At 39.4% G+C, this 16251-nt stretch overlaps 1 protein-coding gene across 1 annotated transcript in view; it reads right to left on the reverse strand.

Annotated features, from left to right (window-relative positions):
• Positions 1 to 3882: 3882 nt before the first annotated feature.
• REXO1 (RNA exonuclease 1 homolog) overlaps positions 3883 to 16251 on the reverse strand; it is a 140064-nt gene continuing 127695 nt past the window's right edge. The window contains exons 14-16 of the mRNA XM_089687455.1: positions 14095 to 14233; positions 11860 to 11980; positions 3883 to 4623 (exon numbers count right to left, since the gene is read on the reverse strand). Coding sequence (XP_089543581.1) covers positions 4535 to 4623; positions 11860 to 11980; positions 14095 to 14233 — 349 coding nt within the window. The 3' untranslated portion in view covers positions 3883 to 4534. The remainder of the gene's footprint in view (positions 4624 to 11859; positions 11981 to 14094; positions 14234 to 16251) is intronic.

Here is a 16251-nt window from a genome sequence, read left to right on the forward strand (position 1 = left end):
CAAATATTGATTTGATTGGGATTTTTCTTCTTTTGGCTCACTTTGCATTTTGTGAATTGATAAAAACAATTAAAATACATTTTTTGAAAGCATTTTTAATTTACAATGATTTTCACACACACACACTATATTGCCAAAACTATTGTGACACCCATCCAAATCATTGGATTCAGGTGTTCCAATCACCTCCATGGCCACAGGTGTATAAAGTCAAGCACCTAGGCATGCAGACTGCTTCTACAAACATTTGTGAAAGAATGGGTTGCTCTCAGGAGCTTATTGAATTCAAGTGTGATAGGTTGCCACCTGTGCAATAAGTCCATCAGGGAAACTTCCTTGCTACAAAATATTCCACGGTCAACTGTCAGTGGTATAACAAAGTGGAACGACAGCAACTGAGCCACAAAGTGGTAGGCCACGCAAAAGGACAGAGCAGGGTCAGTGCATGGTGAACCGCACAGTGTGCAGAAGTTGTCAACTGTCTGCAGAATCAATAGCTAAAGACTTCCAAACTTCAAGTGGTCCTCAGATTATCACGACAACAGTGCATAGAGAGCTTCATGGAATGGGTTTCTATGGCCAAGCAGCTGCATCCAAGCCTTACATCACCAAGTGCAATGCAAAGCGTCAGATGCAGTGGTGTAAAGCACACTGCCACTGGATTCTAGAGAGATGTGTTCTCTGGAGTGATGAATCATTCTTCTGTCTGGCAATCCAATGGATGTGTCTGGGTTTGGCGGCTGCCAGGAGAATGCTACTGGGCTGACTGCATTGTGCCAAATGTAAAGTTTGGTGGAGGGGAGATTATGGAGTGGGGTTGTTCTTCAGGGGTTAGGCTTAGCCCCTTAGTACCAGTGAAGGAAACTCTTAAGGCGTCAGCATACCAAGGTATTTTGGACAATTTCATGCTCCCACCTTTGTGGGAACAGTTTGGGGATGGTCCTTTGTTCCAACATAACTGCACACAAGTGCACAAAGCAAGGTCCATAAAGACATGAATGAGTGAGTTTGGGGTGGAGGAACTTGACTGACCTCAACCTGATGGAACACCTTTGGGGTGAATTAGAGAGGAGACTGCAAGCCAGACCTTCTCATCTGACATCAGTGCCTGACCTCACAAATGTGCTTCTGAAAGAATGGTCAACCATTCCCATAGACTCACCACACTCGTGGACAGCTTTCTCAGAAGAATTGAAGCTGCTATAGCTGCAAAGGGTGGGCCAACACAATATTGAACCCTACAGACTAAGACAGGGATGCCATTAAAGTTAATGTGTCAGTAAAAACAATCTAGAGTGGGTGACTGGGGACAAAGAGAAGGCAAATTTATTAAATACCTTCTTCAGCTCTGTGTATACAAAGGGGCATGGGGGAGCTCTTGTCCATAATGGGCATGGTATTGGCACAGCTCCAGATGATCCACATTGACTTAGAACTGATATGATCCAAAAATACTTAGAATAAAGGACCTGGACCGGATGGCATACACCCACGGGTCCTTAAAGAATTGAGCTCTGTCATTTCAAAGCCATTGTTTCTAATTTTTAGGGACTCTTTAATGACTGGCATAGTACCACTGGAAGGGCATAAGGCCAATGCGGTGCCAATATTTAAAAAGGGGTCAAAATCTTTACCAAGTAATTATAGACCTGTTAGTTTAACTTCTATAGTTGGGAAGATACTGGAGAGTTTAATAAAAGCCCACATAGATGAGTTCTTGCTGGAAAAAAATATTTTAAGCAACAGACAGCATGGATTCATGAAAGACAAGTTGTCAAACAAATCTGATTTCTTTTCATGAGGAGGTGAGCAAAATCTTGGACAGAGGGGTGGCGGTGGACGTGGTATACTTGTGTTCCCCACACACTACTAATGTGTAAGGTAAAGTATACAGGCTTGGAAAAACCCATATGTAAATGTTCAGAAAACTGGCTAAAAGATCGTATTCAAAGAATAGTGGTTAATGATTCATACTCTGAATGGTCTAGGGTTGTCAGTGGTGTACCCCAAGGTTCAGTGTTGGGACCCTTACTTTTTAATATATTTATAAACGATATAGGGTCTGGGATTAAAAATCCCATTTCAGTCTTTGCAGATGACACCAAGCTGTGCAGTGGAATAACGTCCTTACAGGATGTCTCCAATTTACAAGCCGACCTCAATGCACTGTTTAATTGGGCAACTATGTGGCAAAAGAGGTTTAATGTTGATAAATGTAAGGTGATGCATTTGGGGACTAAGAATATGCATGCATCATACATACTAGGGGGCGTACAACTGGGGGAATCAATGGTGGAGAAGGATCTGGGAGTTCTGGTAGATCACAAGCTTAATAATGGCATGCAATGCCAAGCTGCAGTTTCTAAAACGAGCAAAATCCTCTCTTGTATTAAAAGAGGTATAGACTCCAGAGAGAGAGATATCATATTACCCCTGTACAAATCATTAGTAAGACCTCATCTTTAATATACAGTTCAGTTTCGGGCACCAATTTACAAAAAGAACATTGGGGGACTGGAGAAAGTACTGAGAATGGCAACCAAACTGATAAGAGGAATGGAAGTGCTCAAATATGAGGAAAGATTAGAGGAACTGAATTTATTCTCTTTTGAGAAGAGGAGATTAAGGAGGGATATGATCAACATGTATAAATACATCAGTGGTTCATATAGTGAACTTGGTGTAGAGTTATTCACCCTGAGGTCATCACAGAGGACAAGGGGGCACTCTTTACGTCTGGAGGAAAAGTGATTTAATCTCCAAACACAGAAAGGTTTCTTCACAATGAGTGCTGTGAAAATGTGGAATAGACTCCCTCAAGAGTTGGTACTGGCCCAGCTCAGTGGATTGCTTAAAAAAAGGCCTGGATTCTTTCTTGGATACACAGAATGTAACTGGTTACTAACATTTATAGGTAAAGCTGATCCAGACAATAGCCCACTGCCTCTCGGGGGATCAGGAAGGAATCTCATTTCCCCTGCAGGAGAAAATTGGATCATGCTTTGCTGGGTTTTTTTGCTTTCCTCTGGATCAACTGTGGGTATAGAATTATAACTTTTTTTTTTTTTTTTAAATGGTTGAACTGGATGGCCTTTTGTCTTTTTTCAGCCAGACCAACTCTGTAACTATGAAGTCAATACTGCAATGGGTCCTTGGTTGTGGTGACATTGCTAATTTCTTATAATGCATTATATACACACTGGGCATTTAGCCATGGTACATAAAGCTCCAGCTTTTAGGTGTGGGTAAAAGGTACAGGTACACCGCCCATTCTTGCTAGGGGCAGCCTGTCGCACTCTGAAAGCCTGACAGCTGATGCGTCTGGACAGTGCACCAAGTGGTTACATTTATAGTGCAGTACAGACCCAAGGACAACCGTCTGCAATGAAAACAGTTTATCCCTATCCAGCCACAGCAGATGCCAGTGTCTCAGACTTTTGAACTATTGAGGGTCATACACCTAGCAATTTACTGGGCAGTTATGAAGCTTTGCAGCAGCTTTTAAGCAAAGGAGCCTGTTAGTGATGGTTTCAGGATTAAAACTGCAGTGGAAATCGATTACAACTGCAATGAACAGTAGTGATAGCTGAATTAAAAAAAAAAAATCTACAACAGTTTCAATCAGTTAACATATCAGAACTGGGAAATGGCCAAAATCACAGGAAGGTAAATTACAGTGAGTAAAAGCTGAGGAAACACTTCACAGCTAACAAACTTATCAAGTCAGCATTAGCGATTACAGCTTTAACGTATACCTGTGTTTTTAAGCTTCCAATGTGCTCAGCAGCATGAAATGAATACCCCCCACTGCAAATCAACCAATATTGCTGTGAAAATAAGAAAAACCATTAAAAGGCTAACTACCTAGAATAAATTAGAAACTGACTTGTGTAAGATTTTAATTCACAGACAAATATGTAAAAGTTTTAGATTATAATCAGTACTTAACATTTTTAAAATATATGTGGTATAGAAGAGAGCGATATGTTCAAACACCTCACTGGTTAACTTAACCAGTTTACTTCTGGTCCATGAATCCACAAAAAAACAAAACAAAACAAAACAAAAATACTGTCATATTAGTGCCACTTTTTGCTAAAAATGGCAAAAAAGTGATGGGTTGCAAGGTGGATATATAAATAAATAAATGAAGGCAGGAGGATATCTCAAGGTCTGTGCAGTTGTGCACACTTTTGTATGGAGAACTATAGAATGCTACTAATTCCTCTTTCACAGATTGTAACTTTAGGAATCTAGACCTGTGGGACAGCAGAGAAAACTAGTGAACATGGATTTATCTACTGATCTTTTACATTGCTAGTTTGATGAGGGGAAAAACAAAACCTCTTTCCCACTTTTAAACAGACCAATGTTTCAGTCACCTTTACAAAATTCTTATTTTCTGAAGGTCAAAATAATACACAGTCTTCATATTTGTGAAGTAATTAGACGTGTTACGGCTTCAAAATGTTTCAAGTTTGCGATAATTGCTTTAACATATAGTTCAAAGTCTCAACAATGATGCTTCAGTGGATCATCGTTTAACTTTAGCATCTTCTTTTATACGCCACAACATTAGTTCCATACAAGCGCAAGCGTCTTCACTGGAATCATGTCCTTCAACTGTCAAAAGACAAAAAAAAAATGATGGCATGAGCTTAAAATGAAAGTGCCACAGGGAAGAACACATACACTGTCAATGTCCAGTCTGGTTATCCACAGAGTTCCACTAAATATTTTGTTGCTTGAATAGTATTATAGTACCTTCCAGCCAGGGTTCCCATTCTGTTTAAAGAATGTAGTCCAAAACTTCATTTAAAAAGAAGCCTTTTTAAAATCTTTTGTTGCCTGAAATAGCTCCATTATAATAAGGACAGAGCGACCATTGGGAACAGCACCCCCTAGTGCAACAGTAGATTCCATCCTGTTCTTTTGGGCCACATAAGCACACTCTTCTTTCACAATCTCTGAGCTCATTAAAGGCAACAGGAGAGAGTACACACTGTGCACGTGCAGTGCTCCCTCCCGTGGCACTAGTCCCAGTGGCCGCTTAAGTACTCAGGATGGCGTCATCAGACTACAGAGACTTTTGAAAAAACGTTCTTTAAAATGTGGTTTTGGACTAAATTTTTTAATCACTTGTCTGCTGGGACTATTACTTTGATTTCAGAAACTATATAATTGCTTAAGAATTTAGAGGCAAATAAAATGGTGGCAGTTACACAATATTTGTGCAACTGTTTATCAAACACATATTTTCAGGATAAGGTACACTAACAAATTTTAGTGCACAAAACACAATACCCATGATGGGGTTGCGTACAGTAAATTGATGCCAATCATGTCAAGGTTCAAAAATTGTACGTGCCCAAGAAAAATGATGGTACCCAAAATTCTCGTTCGGTGATGCTTTATAAGCCTTTACAGGTTAGCTGTTTAGAGTTACCCATGAATTATGGCCCTAGATTTGTCACTCTCACTTCATTAGTAGACATACTTCATATGTGTGGCACAATGTATGTTTACAAGCACATGTGCATTTACATTGCATTGGTTATGGGGTGAGGGGTGTGCTTTTAATTTTTGTTTTATCTTTATTCATTTATTTATATTTGTTTCATTTAACTTTATTTCTATCACAAGAGGACTAACAAGCACCCTATGTGATACCTGTCCATGCTAACAGGTACTCTTATGGAAAAATCAGGTCTATTGAACTCCCGGTGTCTCCCCTGCCCTTTATTGGAGCTAATCAAGCACAGATCATGCTTCAATAGCTGCACCTTCGGCTACAGTTGCTATAGGACAAGTGTGAACCCAGAAGCGACATAATGTACATTGCTTCTTGTTTCACCAGTCACAAAGGAGACTGGGGAATGGATGTTACCCAATGACCTCTTGCTCTCTTAGCTAATGGTGTTTACTATGGTCCTGGGCTCCCCAGAGGAACAGGAGAGACCTGGCACCAGTGAAGGGGAGGGAGGGGGGAAGGGCAGGGTCATCCCCTTTGCACCTTTGGAGCCCTGTAAAAGGTGATCGGGTGGCTCTAGAGCAGAAATACTAAATTCAAGACTGCAGCCTTGTTTACCATGCTGTTGATAAACATGCCTTGGTGAAATAAGTAAATAAAATGTAACCATTGTAAGCACCCCTGTCAGTGTTAAAAGGTTTGTCTCACCCTTCTAATTGCCAATTTTTGCTGGACAGATTGGAAGCTGAAAAATAACAAACTTACTGGCCATATCACCAGGTGACAAAGGAGAAAATTTACAAGGGGGCACTCTTTACGTCTGGAGGAAAAGAAATGTAATCTCCAAATACGGAAAGGTTTCTTAACAGTAAGACCTTGTTTACATTTCTTATACTAGCAATAAAGTAAAGCAATGAAATGAAACAGTGTAAAAATAAAAAATTCTAATAAAATAAATAAAAAAAAACAAAAAACTTTAATGCGCCCCCATCCCACTATACTCGTACACAATGGTGAATCTCCCTAACGGGGACACAGACAGCAATAAAAACTGACAATCATTCTAATCCCACTCTATTCAAAGCTAAAATAAAAAAAAAAAAAGTTTAGCCTTTAGTTATACTTTAGTTAAAAAAACAAATGAAATACTTGAAACCCTCTGGGTTTGCCTTCCCACCAGAGATGGATCTTCCCTTAGAATTGGTGTAGCATACAGACTCCCAGGACAGACTGAAGATTATGATAACTTGTTGATTGATGAGAACTCGAATGATAATGAAGGGAGAGCTTTTGATTATGATTATGTCTGACATTAACCACTTGCCCTCCAGAGGATTTACCCCTCTTCATGACCAGACCATTTTTTACGTTACTTTAATTGACAATTGCACGGTCATGCACCGCTGCACACAAATTAAATTTACGTGCTTTTTTACCCCACTAATTGAGCTTTCTTTTGGTGGTATTTGATCGCCTGTGCGTTTATTTTTTGCTCTATAAGAAATAGAAAACAAAAAAAAAAAACGATACATTTTGTGAAAAAAACACAATATTTTTGACTTTTTGCTATTAAACATGTACAGTAAAATTAAAAAAAAAAAATCAAATTTCCTCATAAATGTAGACCAAAATGTATTCTGCTACATGTCTTTGCTAAAAGAAAAATCCCAATATATGTAAATTAATTGGTTTACGTGAGTCATAGCATTTACAAATGGCGGTATATATACAAGTTATGGCAGCGATCAGCGGCATAGCGGGACTGCGGCGGGCACTCTGACATTGGGGGGAACGGACTTGGTGTCAAATGACATCCCCAGTGACACCAATACAGCAATCAGTGCTAATAAAAAGCACTGACACTGTACTAATGGCACTGGGCAGGAAGGGGTTAACATGTGGGGCAATCAAAGGGTTAACTGTGTGCTGTTTTACTAGGGGCTGTGTGTTAGTGCTTCACTGTAAGCACACTGCTTTGCATGGCTGTGCTGTGCACAGCCATGCAAAGCAGTGTGCACAAGCTGACAGGGAGAACTGTTTTGTTTACTAACTGTTCTCCCCCCCATCGGAGATGCTCGGCAATCACCGGTCGGGACCCAGTGATTGACAGCCACGAATGGTGCCGCGGGTAGGGCGCGTGCCCCCTACCCGGAAATGCAAAATCACGTATATATAATCAGCATATGGGAGATTCAAGGAAACAGAAAGCATAACTGATAGAGAAGTGTATAAAAATAGCCAGGAGGAGGCCAAACACATTAACAGTGCTCAAATGTGCTAAGGGAAGGTGCAGCGCGTAAATCAATCCAAGTATTAAAAACTCATAGTCTTTAAACTAATTAAAATCATAAAAGACAATCAAAACAATAAATATAAATGGATAAAAAAAGTCCCAATAGGCAATCTCTGTGACGTGAAGGTGCTATTCCACCAGGTTGTGAGCATATATACTGGAATCAACCAAATAGTGGGAAGTGCTTATCATTCGGTGGTGTGCGATAGATTAGTGGGATTGCAAACTCACCAGAAGCACAATATTAATGAGCATTTAGCCAATATTTGCCAGCCTAGAGATCTCCCTTCAATGGAACCTGGTCTCGAAATCTTTCCCTCTGATGGTGTGAGTGTTTAAGGTGAGGTCACTCAGAGGTTCCTCGCATGGATGGTCTGGTCATAGGGGAATTAATCCATCCTCCAGCCGGATGGGACCTAGGTCCTGAGGGTTTAAATGCTCATGGTCGAGCAGGAAATAGGAATCTCATAGTGTAGTACTCTTGTCGTTTATTAAGGGAGTTATAAATATGAATAAAAAGGTGTACACACGTGAAACACTCTGTAAACAATCAGGTGTAGCTAGTCAGTGCTGCCAATGTTACTAACCAGTCAGTAGGGAATGGTGGCCGCCGGACCTCCTTGATCCGGTGGCTTGGCGTCACTGGGTAGTGGGGCTCCTCCTTGACGTGTTGCGTATAAAAATACGTCCTCAGAAGGGGTGATGCCTATTGGCTAAATGCGCATTAAGACTGCGCTTCTGGTGAGTTTGCAATCCCACTAATCTATCGCACACCACCGGATGATAAGCACTTCCCACTATTTGGTTGATTCCAGTATATATGCTCACAACCTGGTGGAATAGCACCTTCACGTCACAGAGATTGCCTATTGGGACTTTTGTATCCATTTATATTTATTGTTTTGATTGTCTTTTATGATTTTAATTAGTTTAAAGACTATGAGTTTTTAATACTTGGATTGATTTATGCGCTGCACCTGCAATAGCAATAACAAGTTGGGGAATTCTATGGTTCTAGTAATGATGGTTCATTTTTAGGATTTCTGGAGACAGAGGTAGCAGAGGAGCTGGCTCAGTTCAAGTATTATAAAGCAATGGGCCCTACTGGTATTCAGCCTAGCGTTCTAAAAGAGAACTTCGAGGTATAGTTGCTGGACCATTAACAGATCTTTTAATCTCTTCTAACAGGAGAGGTTCCCCATGACTGGTGGACTGGAAATATTGTACCTATCCACAAGACGGCAGCAAAGTAAAGCAGGCAAATGCAGGCAAGTGAATTTAACATTGGTTGTAGTCAAGTTAATGGAATCACTCCTTAAAAGAAGGATCATCGATACTTAAAAACACACAACTTGCTGGATCGAAAACAGCATGGTTTTACTGAGGGAAGATGATATCAGACTAATCTGATTTAATTTTTTGACTATATTACCAATGTTTTGGACCAGGGTGGTGCTGTGGACATAGCGTATCTTGATTTCAGCAAGGCATTTGATACAGTTCCACATAATCATCTAATACAAACGTTGTACAAGCTGGGATTTAACCCCTGGGAGGTTCAGTGGATTTGCAGTTGGCTAAAGGATAGATACGAGTGTGGTTGTAAATGGGGTTCATTTGGAAAAGAGACCAGTCACTAGTGGTGTACCACAAGGCTCTGTACTAGGTCTTGTTTTATTTAACCTATAAGTAAGCGATGTAACTAAACAATTGTTGGGTAAGGTATGTCTTTTTGTGGATGACACAAAGGTGTGTAATAGGGTTGATATCCCTGGAGGTGTCTGTAACATAGAACATGTTTGGCATTGCTGGAAGATTGGACAAAACAGTGGAAATTGCAGTTCAAAGTTTCTAAATATAAAATATTGCTCCTAGTAAAAAAGAATCCCTTGACAGAGTACAACACTGGAGGTGCAGTGTTACATAGTTAGTGTGGCAGAAAAAAGACAAACATCCATCCAGTTCAACCATTAAAAAAAAAAAAAATTATAATCCTACATCCACAGTTGATCCAGAGGAAGGCAAAAAACCCAGCAAAGCATGATCCAATTTGCTCCTGCTGGGAAAAAAATCCCTTCCTGATCCCCCAAGAGGCAATGAGATATTGCCTGGATCAACTAGTTATATATTTTGTGTATCCAAGAAAGAATCCAGGCCTTTTTTAAAGCAATCCACTGAGCTGGCCAGAACCAAAACTTGAGGGAGTCTATTCCACATTCTCTTTTAAGCTTTTGATCGACCAGATCCTTCTCCACCATTGCATCCCCTAGTTGTAATCCCCCTAGTATGTATGATGCATGCATGCTCTTATCCATCAGTGTTGGCCATCACTACAGAGGAAAAAGATTTGGAGGTACTTATTTCAGATAATTGCAAAATGAACAAATAGTGTGGCCAGACTGGAAAAAGTGAATACAATTCTAGGATGCATTACTAGAGGGGTCACCAGTAAGAGGAAGGAGGCCAAAAAAAGGCCGTCTGACAGAGTGTTTATTAACCACTTGCTGTCCACCCTAGAGCAGATTTACTGCTACCGCTCTGTGCAAAATCACATATATAAATGTGATTTTGCACTTCTGGAGGGGGGGGGTGGGGTTGCTTTCCTGCCGCTGGAGCACCGCTTCTGCTGTGATGGACACAGCAGAAGCTGATCAACAGGTCGCCTAGGGGAGCTGTGTTATGTCAACAGCGATTTGCTAGATTTTTTTTCAGGGAATTAAAATCTAGCAGATTTCCTATTACAAATAGCACAATGTAAACACAAAAACACTGGCTAGGCACACAATCATCCCTTTGATCACCTTAGATGTTTAACCCCTTCCCGGCCAGTGTCATTAATACAGTGACAGTGTAAATTTTTAGCACTGATCACTGTATTAGTGTCTCTGGTTCCAACAAAGTGTCAGCCAGTGTCAGACTGTCTGCCACAATATCGCAGTCCAGCTGATCGCCACCATTACTAGTATATAAGAAACAAAAAAATTCCATTATATATACTGCCATTTGTAGACGGTATAACTTTTGCGTAAACAAATCAATATATGCTTATTGGGATTTTTTTTTTTTTTTACCAAAAATATGTAGCAGAATACATTTTGGCCTAAATTTATGAAGACATTTGATTTTTTTAAATTCTCATTGGATATGTTTTATAGCTGAATAAATAATGTTTTGTGTGTTTTTTTTTTAAATGTCAGTGTTTTTTCATTTATAGTGCAAAAAATAAAAAACCCAGAGGTGATCAAATACCACTAAAAGAAAGCTCTCTGCAGGGAAAAAAAAAAATGACCGCACAATTGTCAGCTAAAGTAATGCAAAGAATGGCCTGCTCATGAATTTATGGGGATAAATCTTCCGGGGGTCAGATGGTTAATACCGTTCAACGCAAAATAAAGATATAACATTTTTAGTCATTTGTAGATCAAAGGGATAAGCTTTGATCTGTACATGATGTCAATTAAAGCAACCTAACAAGTAAAAAAGAAATACGTTCTTTAAATAAAAATTAGTTTACGTTAATCAGCCCAAATTAACACTCTCTCTCTCCATCTTTTATTTCCCTCCTGACCTTTCTTTGTTTTTTATTAACCAATAAAATGTAAACTTTTGTTTTGATTTGTGTTCATTGATTTTTTTTTTTTTTTTTTTTAGCGTCACATTAAAAAAGTGCAAAATGGAAAAAAAAAAACCCCTTCATTTGTAAACATGTTTGCATAGCTTTGCACCAGAATCATAACTATAGTTTCATTATAGACAGGACAAATTACCTAATAAAACTGATGCTTTTTATCAACAGAAAGATTATTTTTAAACTAACACTGGTCAAAATGATTGCATTAAAAAAAGTAATTTTTAAAGTCAATGTTACAAAAATAAAGTCTGGTTTGTCCTTAAAAAATATTTGTACAATGTATTACTTCTTAAGTAATGACAAAGTTATTGCTGAATAAACCAATACACACCAAAAATTAAGAAAAAATGCCCTGGTCCATACAGGGTGTACAGGTATGAGAGCTGAATCAGTTAAACTAAGTTCCTTCATTAATTACTAGCCATACATTTTTTTGCACCTCTGGGATGTTCTACTGATGCTTACCGCTATCCTGAATGATACGTTTAAGATGATCTGCCATTAATGAACGAAGTGCACGCTTGTATGGTAGACCCAGTCGATGTGGGAAGACGACAGCTGTGTCAACTACGGTGAGATGAATTAGCTGGAAAAATATATATAAATAAATACCTACAGTCAAAAGCAGTACTTTAAATGTGCTAATCAAATTCTTGACATGCGTTTCATTAAAAATAGAAAAGAGAATTAAATACAATAAATGGAAGAGAACAGAAAATGCTAGGCATTGATAGGAACCATTCATCATTTTGTAAGAAAAGTTTTATGAATGTTTCTCTTTATCATCAGACACTCATGTCCTTTCAGTTTTTGATTCTGACTTACTAAAAATATTTTAAGGTTTATTCACATGAGTGTATTTCTGCACATAGTAGTGACAGGGTTTTGCGTACAGCTACTTGTAAAATTCAATGCCAGGCAGCAGTTGGGTTATAGATGATGGCCACCAACAGAAGGTGTGGGGATATTAGGTTGTTAAAGTATCTTATGCTATCCCAGACTAATATTGAGCACTTTATATGAGGTCATCAAAATTTAGTTTCGGGTAAGCAATCTATAGAAACACCTGGAATGCTCCAAGTTTAACTCACAGAGGTCTCAGTGAATTAAATCTTTAAATGTATCAAAATTTGCTGGTACCAAGGCAGACCTAAACATCCTTGCAAGATCTACCTCCTAAGGCCAAAGTAACATGCTAGAAAAAAAATGAGAAACAAAGCACACTGCATAGTGCAGATAAAACCACTTTAATGAATGACAAAGGATAAAATTGCACTTACAATAAAATGGCTTGATCTTAACAAAAGCATTTTATCCCTCTTTATCCACTGACGTGTTTTACCTGCACTAGCGAGTGCTCTGTTTCTGCTTTCATTAACCCATACAGGTGGCATAGTATGCAGCCAAATATTACAAATATGGCAATATGGGGTATGGCCAGTCCTCCTTTATTTGCTGGGAACCTTGGGTCTACAGCAGGCATCACTAAATGGTGGAGAACGGCTTATCTACAGACTGAACTACTGCTCTATCTGGACTGCTGCGATCGCACCATTTAGCGGGCGCTTTTCTCCCCCAGCATCCACCGATGTCATTAGCAGAGCAGAACGGAGTGTGGGAGGTGGGACAAATCTGGACAGAGGTGGCAGGCAGGAACAGCACTACAAAGGAAAGCAGGAGCAGCAGCTGCCTGACATTAACCAGGAGGTGATTGGCTGCTAGGAAGCAGGGAGCGATCCTAGCAACCAATTACTATCTTGGTTATATGACAAGTTAATCCGACAGCTCCTGCCCTCCAACCAGTGCTGCTGTGCCTCCAGCCTTTAGTCCAGGATTGTCCCCGTCCCCCCTCAGGCAGTGCTGTGGTGGAGGAGATGTGAAGATGGACATGCTGCCACTAGCAAAACACATTGAAATACATGGTGCGGTTTAGCGCACTGGGTTACTGTCAGTTATAACCAATGTACTATGTTGCCTATTTTTATACAATAGGTTGTCAATAAAGCCCTTACCTTCAAATCAAAAGCAAAACAAAAAAACATAGCTTCCCTAAACACCTATTAGGCCTGAGAAAAGAGGTTGGTCTCTGAAATGAGTTGCCTAGTGTTTCCATATCATTACCCCTGCTACCCTGAAGGATCTAATTTCACAAGACTGGCAAAGATAACTGTTTTCTCCCTGCTCCATTGTCTTCTAATTCCACCATATGACCGCAGAACAGCGAAACACATCGTATCAACAGCCCATACATGGTCCGAGCTGTCAGATAACACTGCTCTCACGGGATTCACTGATTGTTTTTCAGAGAACTTTCAGTGTTATTTCAGTGACTGGAGTAAGTGTCATTTTCCTCCTATATTTTGCATTGAATTCTTCTTTGAGTATTTTACAACTGAAATTTATATGTACCTTTGCTTTTTACATACAACTGATTGAACACTGGCAATCAATCCCCTGAAGGAGGCTGTATAACCCTACGTCTCTAAATATCTTCCCGTGTCTCATAATAAATGACAATAAAAAAAATTGACCCCAGGTGTCAACTACACTAGGTTATGCCAGTGATTTCCCTACCTTACAATCTTTCAGTTTTCAGTCACCTAACGCTTACCTTTTTTCCTGTCTATAAATACATATTTTCTCATTTAAACCAGTTTCTATTTATTTCATTCCAGAATGATGGAAATAATAATCTATTACCTTAAGTGCAAAAAGGTCACTTTCCAAGCTATGACCTATTAATATAGTGTCACAGTTGAACATACAAAGTAGAACTGCTTGAACATCTCGAAGAGTTATTCTTGTGTTTTCCAGATCTTCTTCTGTTACACCAGAAAATCTGAACAAGAGAGAACTATTATATTGAGGTTTGAAAAATTAGCCAATAAATGACAAGGAACAAAAAGTACTCATATCGCTCAACACAACCATCATACATTGTCATAGGCAGCACAGAAAAATAATAAAAAACTGGCACAACAATAAAAGTACAGATATATCTATACTGCATTTATCGGTTTTTTTTTTTTACTAATCTGCCAGCCTTCAACATATATATATATTTTTTTTTTATTTTGAAACTGTAGTATATTATACATACAGTGCCAATAAAAAACATTCATAGGTTATTGTAATAGAAAACCATATCTGAGGATTACATTTTTTTTTAATCACTGATCAACTTAAATAGAATATTTAAAGTAAAAACAAATCTATGTGATTTAAATGAGTTAAAATAAAACACACAAAATAACTGATTGCATAAGATTGGTCTATCAGTTTTGCACATCCAGACACTGTTGATTTCCCCCCATCTCAACATACACTTACCGGCCACTTTATTAGGTACACCTGTTCAATTGCTTGGTAACACAAATTGCTAATCAGTCAATCACATGGCAGCAACGGAATACATTTAGGCATCTAGATGTGGTGAAGATGACTTGCTGAAGTTCAAATTGAGCATCGGAATGGGGAAGAAAGGGGATTTAAGTGACTTTGAACATGGCATGGTTGTTGGTGCCAGACTGGTCTGAGTATTTCAAAAACTGCTCATCTACTGGGATTTCCATGCACAAGCATCTCTAGGGTATACATAGAATGGTCCGAAAAAGAGAAAATATCCAGTGAGCAGCAGTTGTGTGGCCTTGCTGATGTCAGAGGACAATGGGCAGACTTGTTGCTGTGACATTCAGATGGTAGGGTCAGAATTTTGTGTAAAGAACATGAAAGCATCGATCCATCCTGCCTTGTATCAGTGGTTCAGGCTGGTGGTGTATTATGCTACTCCTCTTAAGTATGGGGATACCACATTTACAAGACTGTCACTGCCCATCCACACAAGGTGGCCAAAAATCAAATAAGCACCATCCAGCTTTCAAGGGGCATGAATTACATATCTTTCCTGACTACCTGTTACATTTTCAAAGGCCCTGAAGTTCCAGGACAATTGAAACACCTGCAAAATTACACCCTCAAACACTGCTATACCACCTGGGTATGGGGATACCACATGTGAGAGATTTTTTTCACTGCCTCCATAAAGGAAGGGGGGGTAATCTAAGCAGCATCCTGCAGGCTTTTGAGGGGGATAAAATACACATCTAATTTACCATCATATTTTTTAGAGGCCCTGAAGTACCAGGACAGTAGAATAGCCTCAAAAAAGGTGAAAGTAGTTTGTGGCTCCATGTTTACTTTTATGCATTCTTGCATTAATGAATACTTTAATACAGTTCTCCTCCGTTAGCTCGTGCACACTGCTTTGGGTGGCTTTGCAGCACAGCCATCCAAAGCAGTGTGCTTACAGTTAAGCACAGGTACACAGCCCAAAGATAAACAGCACACAGTTAACACTTTGATCGCCCCTCATGTTAACCCCTTCCTGCCCAGTGCCATTAGTACAGTGTCAGCGGTTTGTTTTTTTTAGCACTGATCACTGTATTAGTGTCACTGGGGATGTCAGTGACACCAAGTCAGTTCCCCCTAGTGTCAGAATGCCCCTTACAATCCAGCTATAAGTTGCTGATTGCCGCCTTTACTAGTGAAAAAAAAAAAAATCCAGTATCTATAACGCCATTTACAAGCGATCAAATTACAGGCAATCACATACCACCGAAAGAAAGCTCAATTCGTGGTGAAAAAAAGGACGTAAATTTAATTTGGGTGCAGCGTTGCATGACTGTGCAACTCAACGCAAAAAAAGGCCTGGCCAGGAAGGGGGGTAAATCCTCAGGAGGGCAAGTGTGTAAAGTGAGTGTATTACTTAAGCTTTTGTTTTTGTGGGTTTTTTTCTCCATTATATTTAATTTACATGACTTTACAGGTATTTGTTTTCACTTTGACATGGAGGGGTAT

The sequence above is a fragment of the Staurois parvus genome, unplaced genomic scaffold (genome assembly GCF_062004578.1).
Source record: "Staurois parvus isolate SC_StPar_1 unplaced genomic scaffold, SC_StPar_1.0 ptg000425l, whole genome shotgun sequence".
In the NCBI taxonomy this organism is placed as follows: Eukaryota; Metazoa; Chordata; class Amphibia; order Anura; family Ranidae; genus Staurois; species Staurois parvus.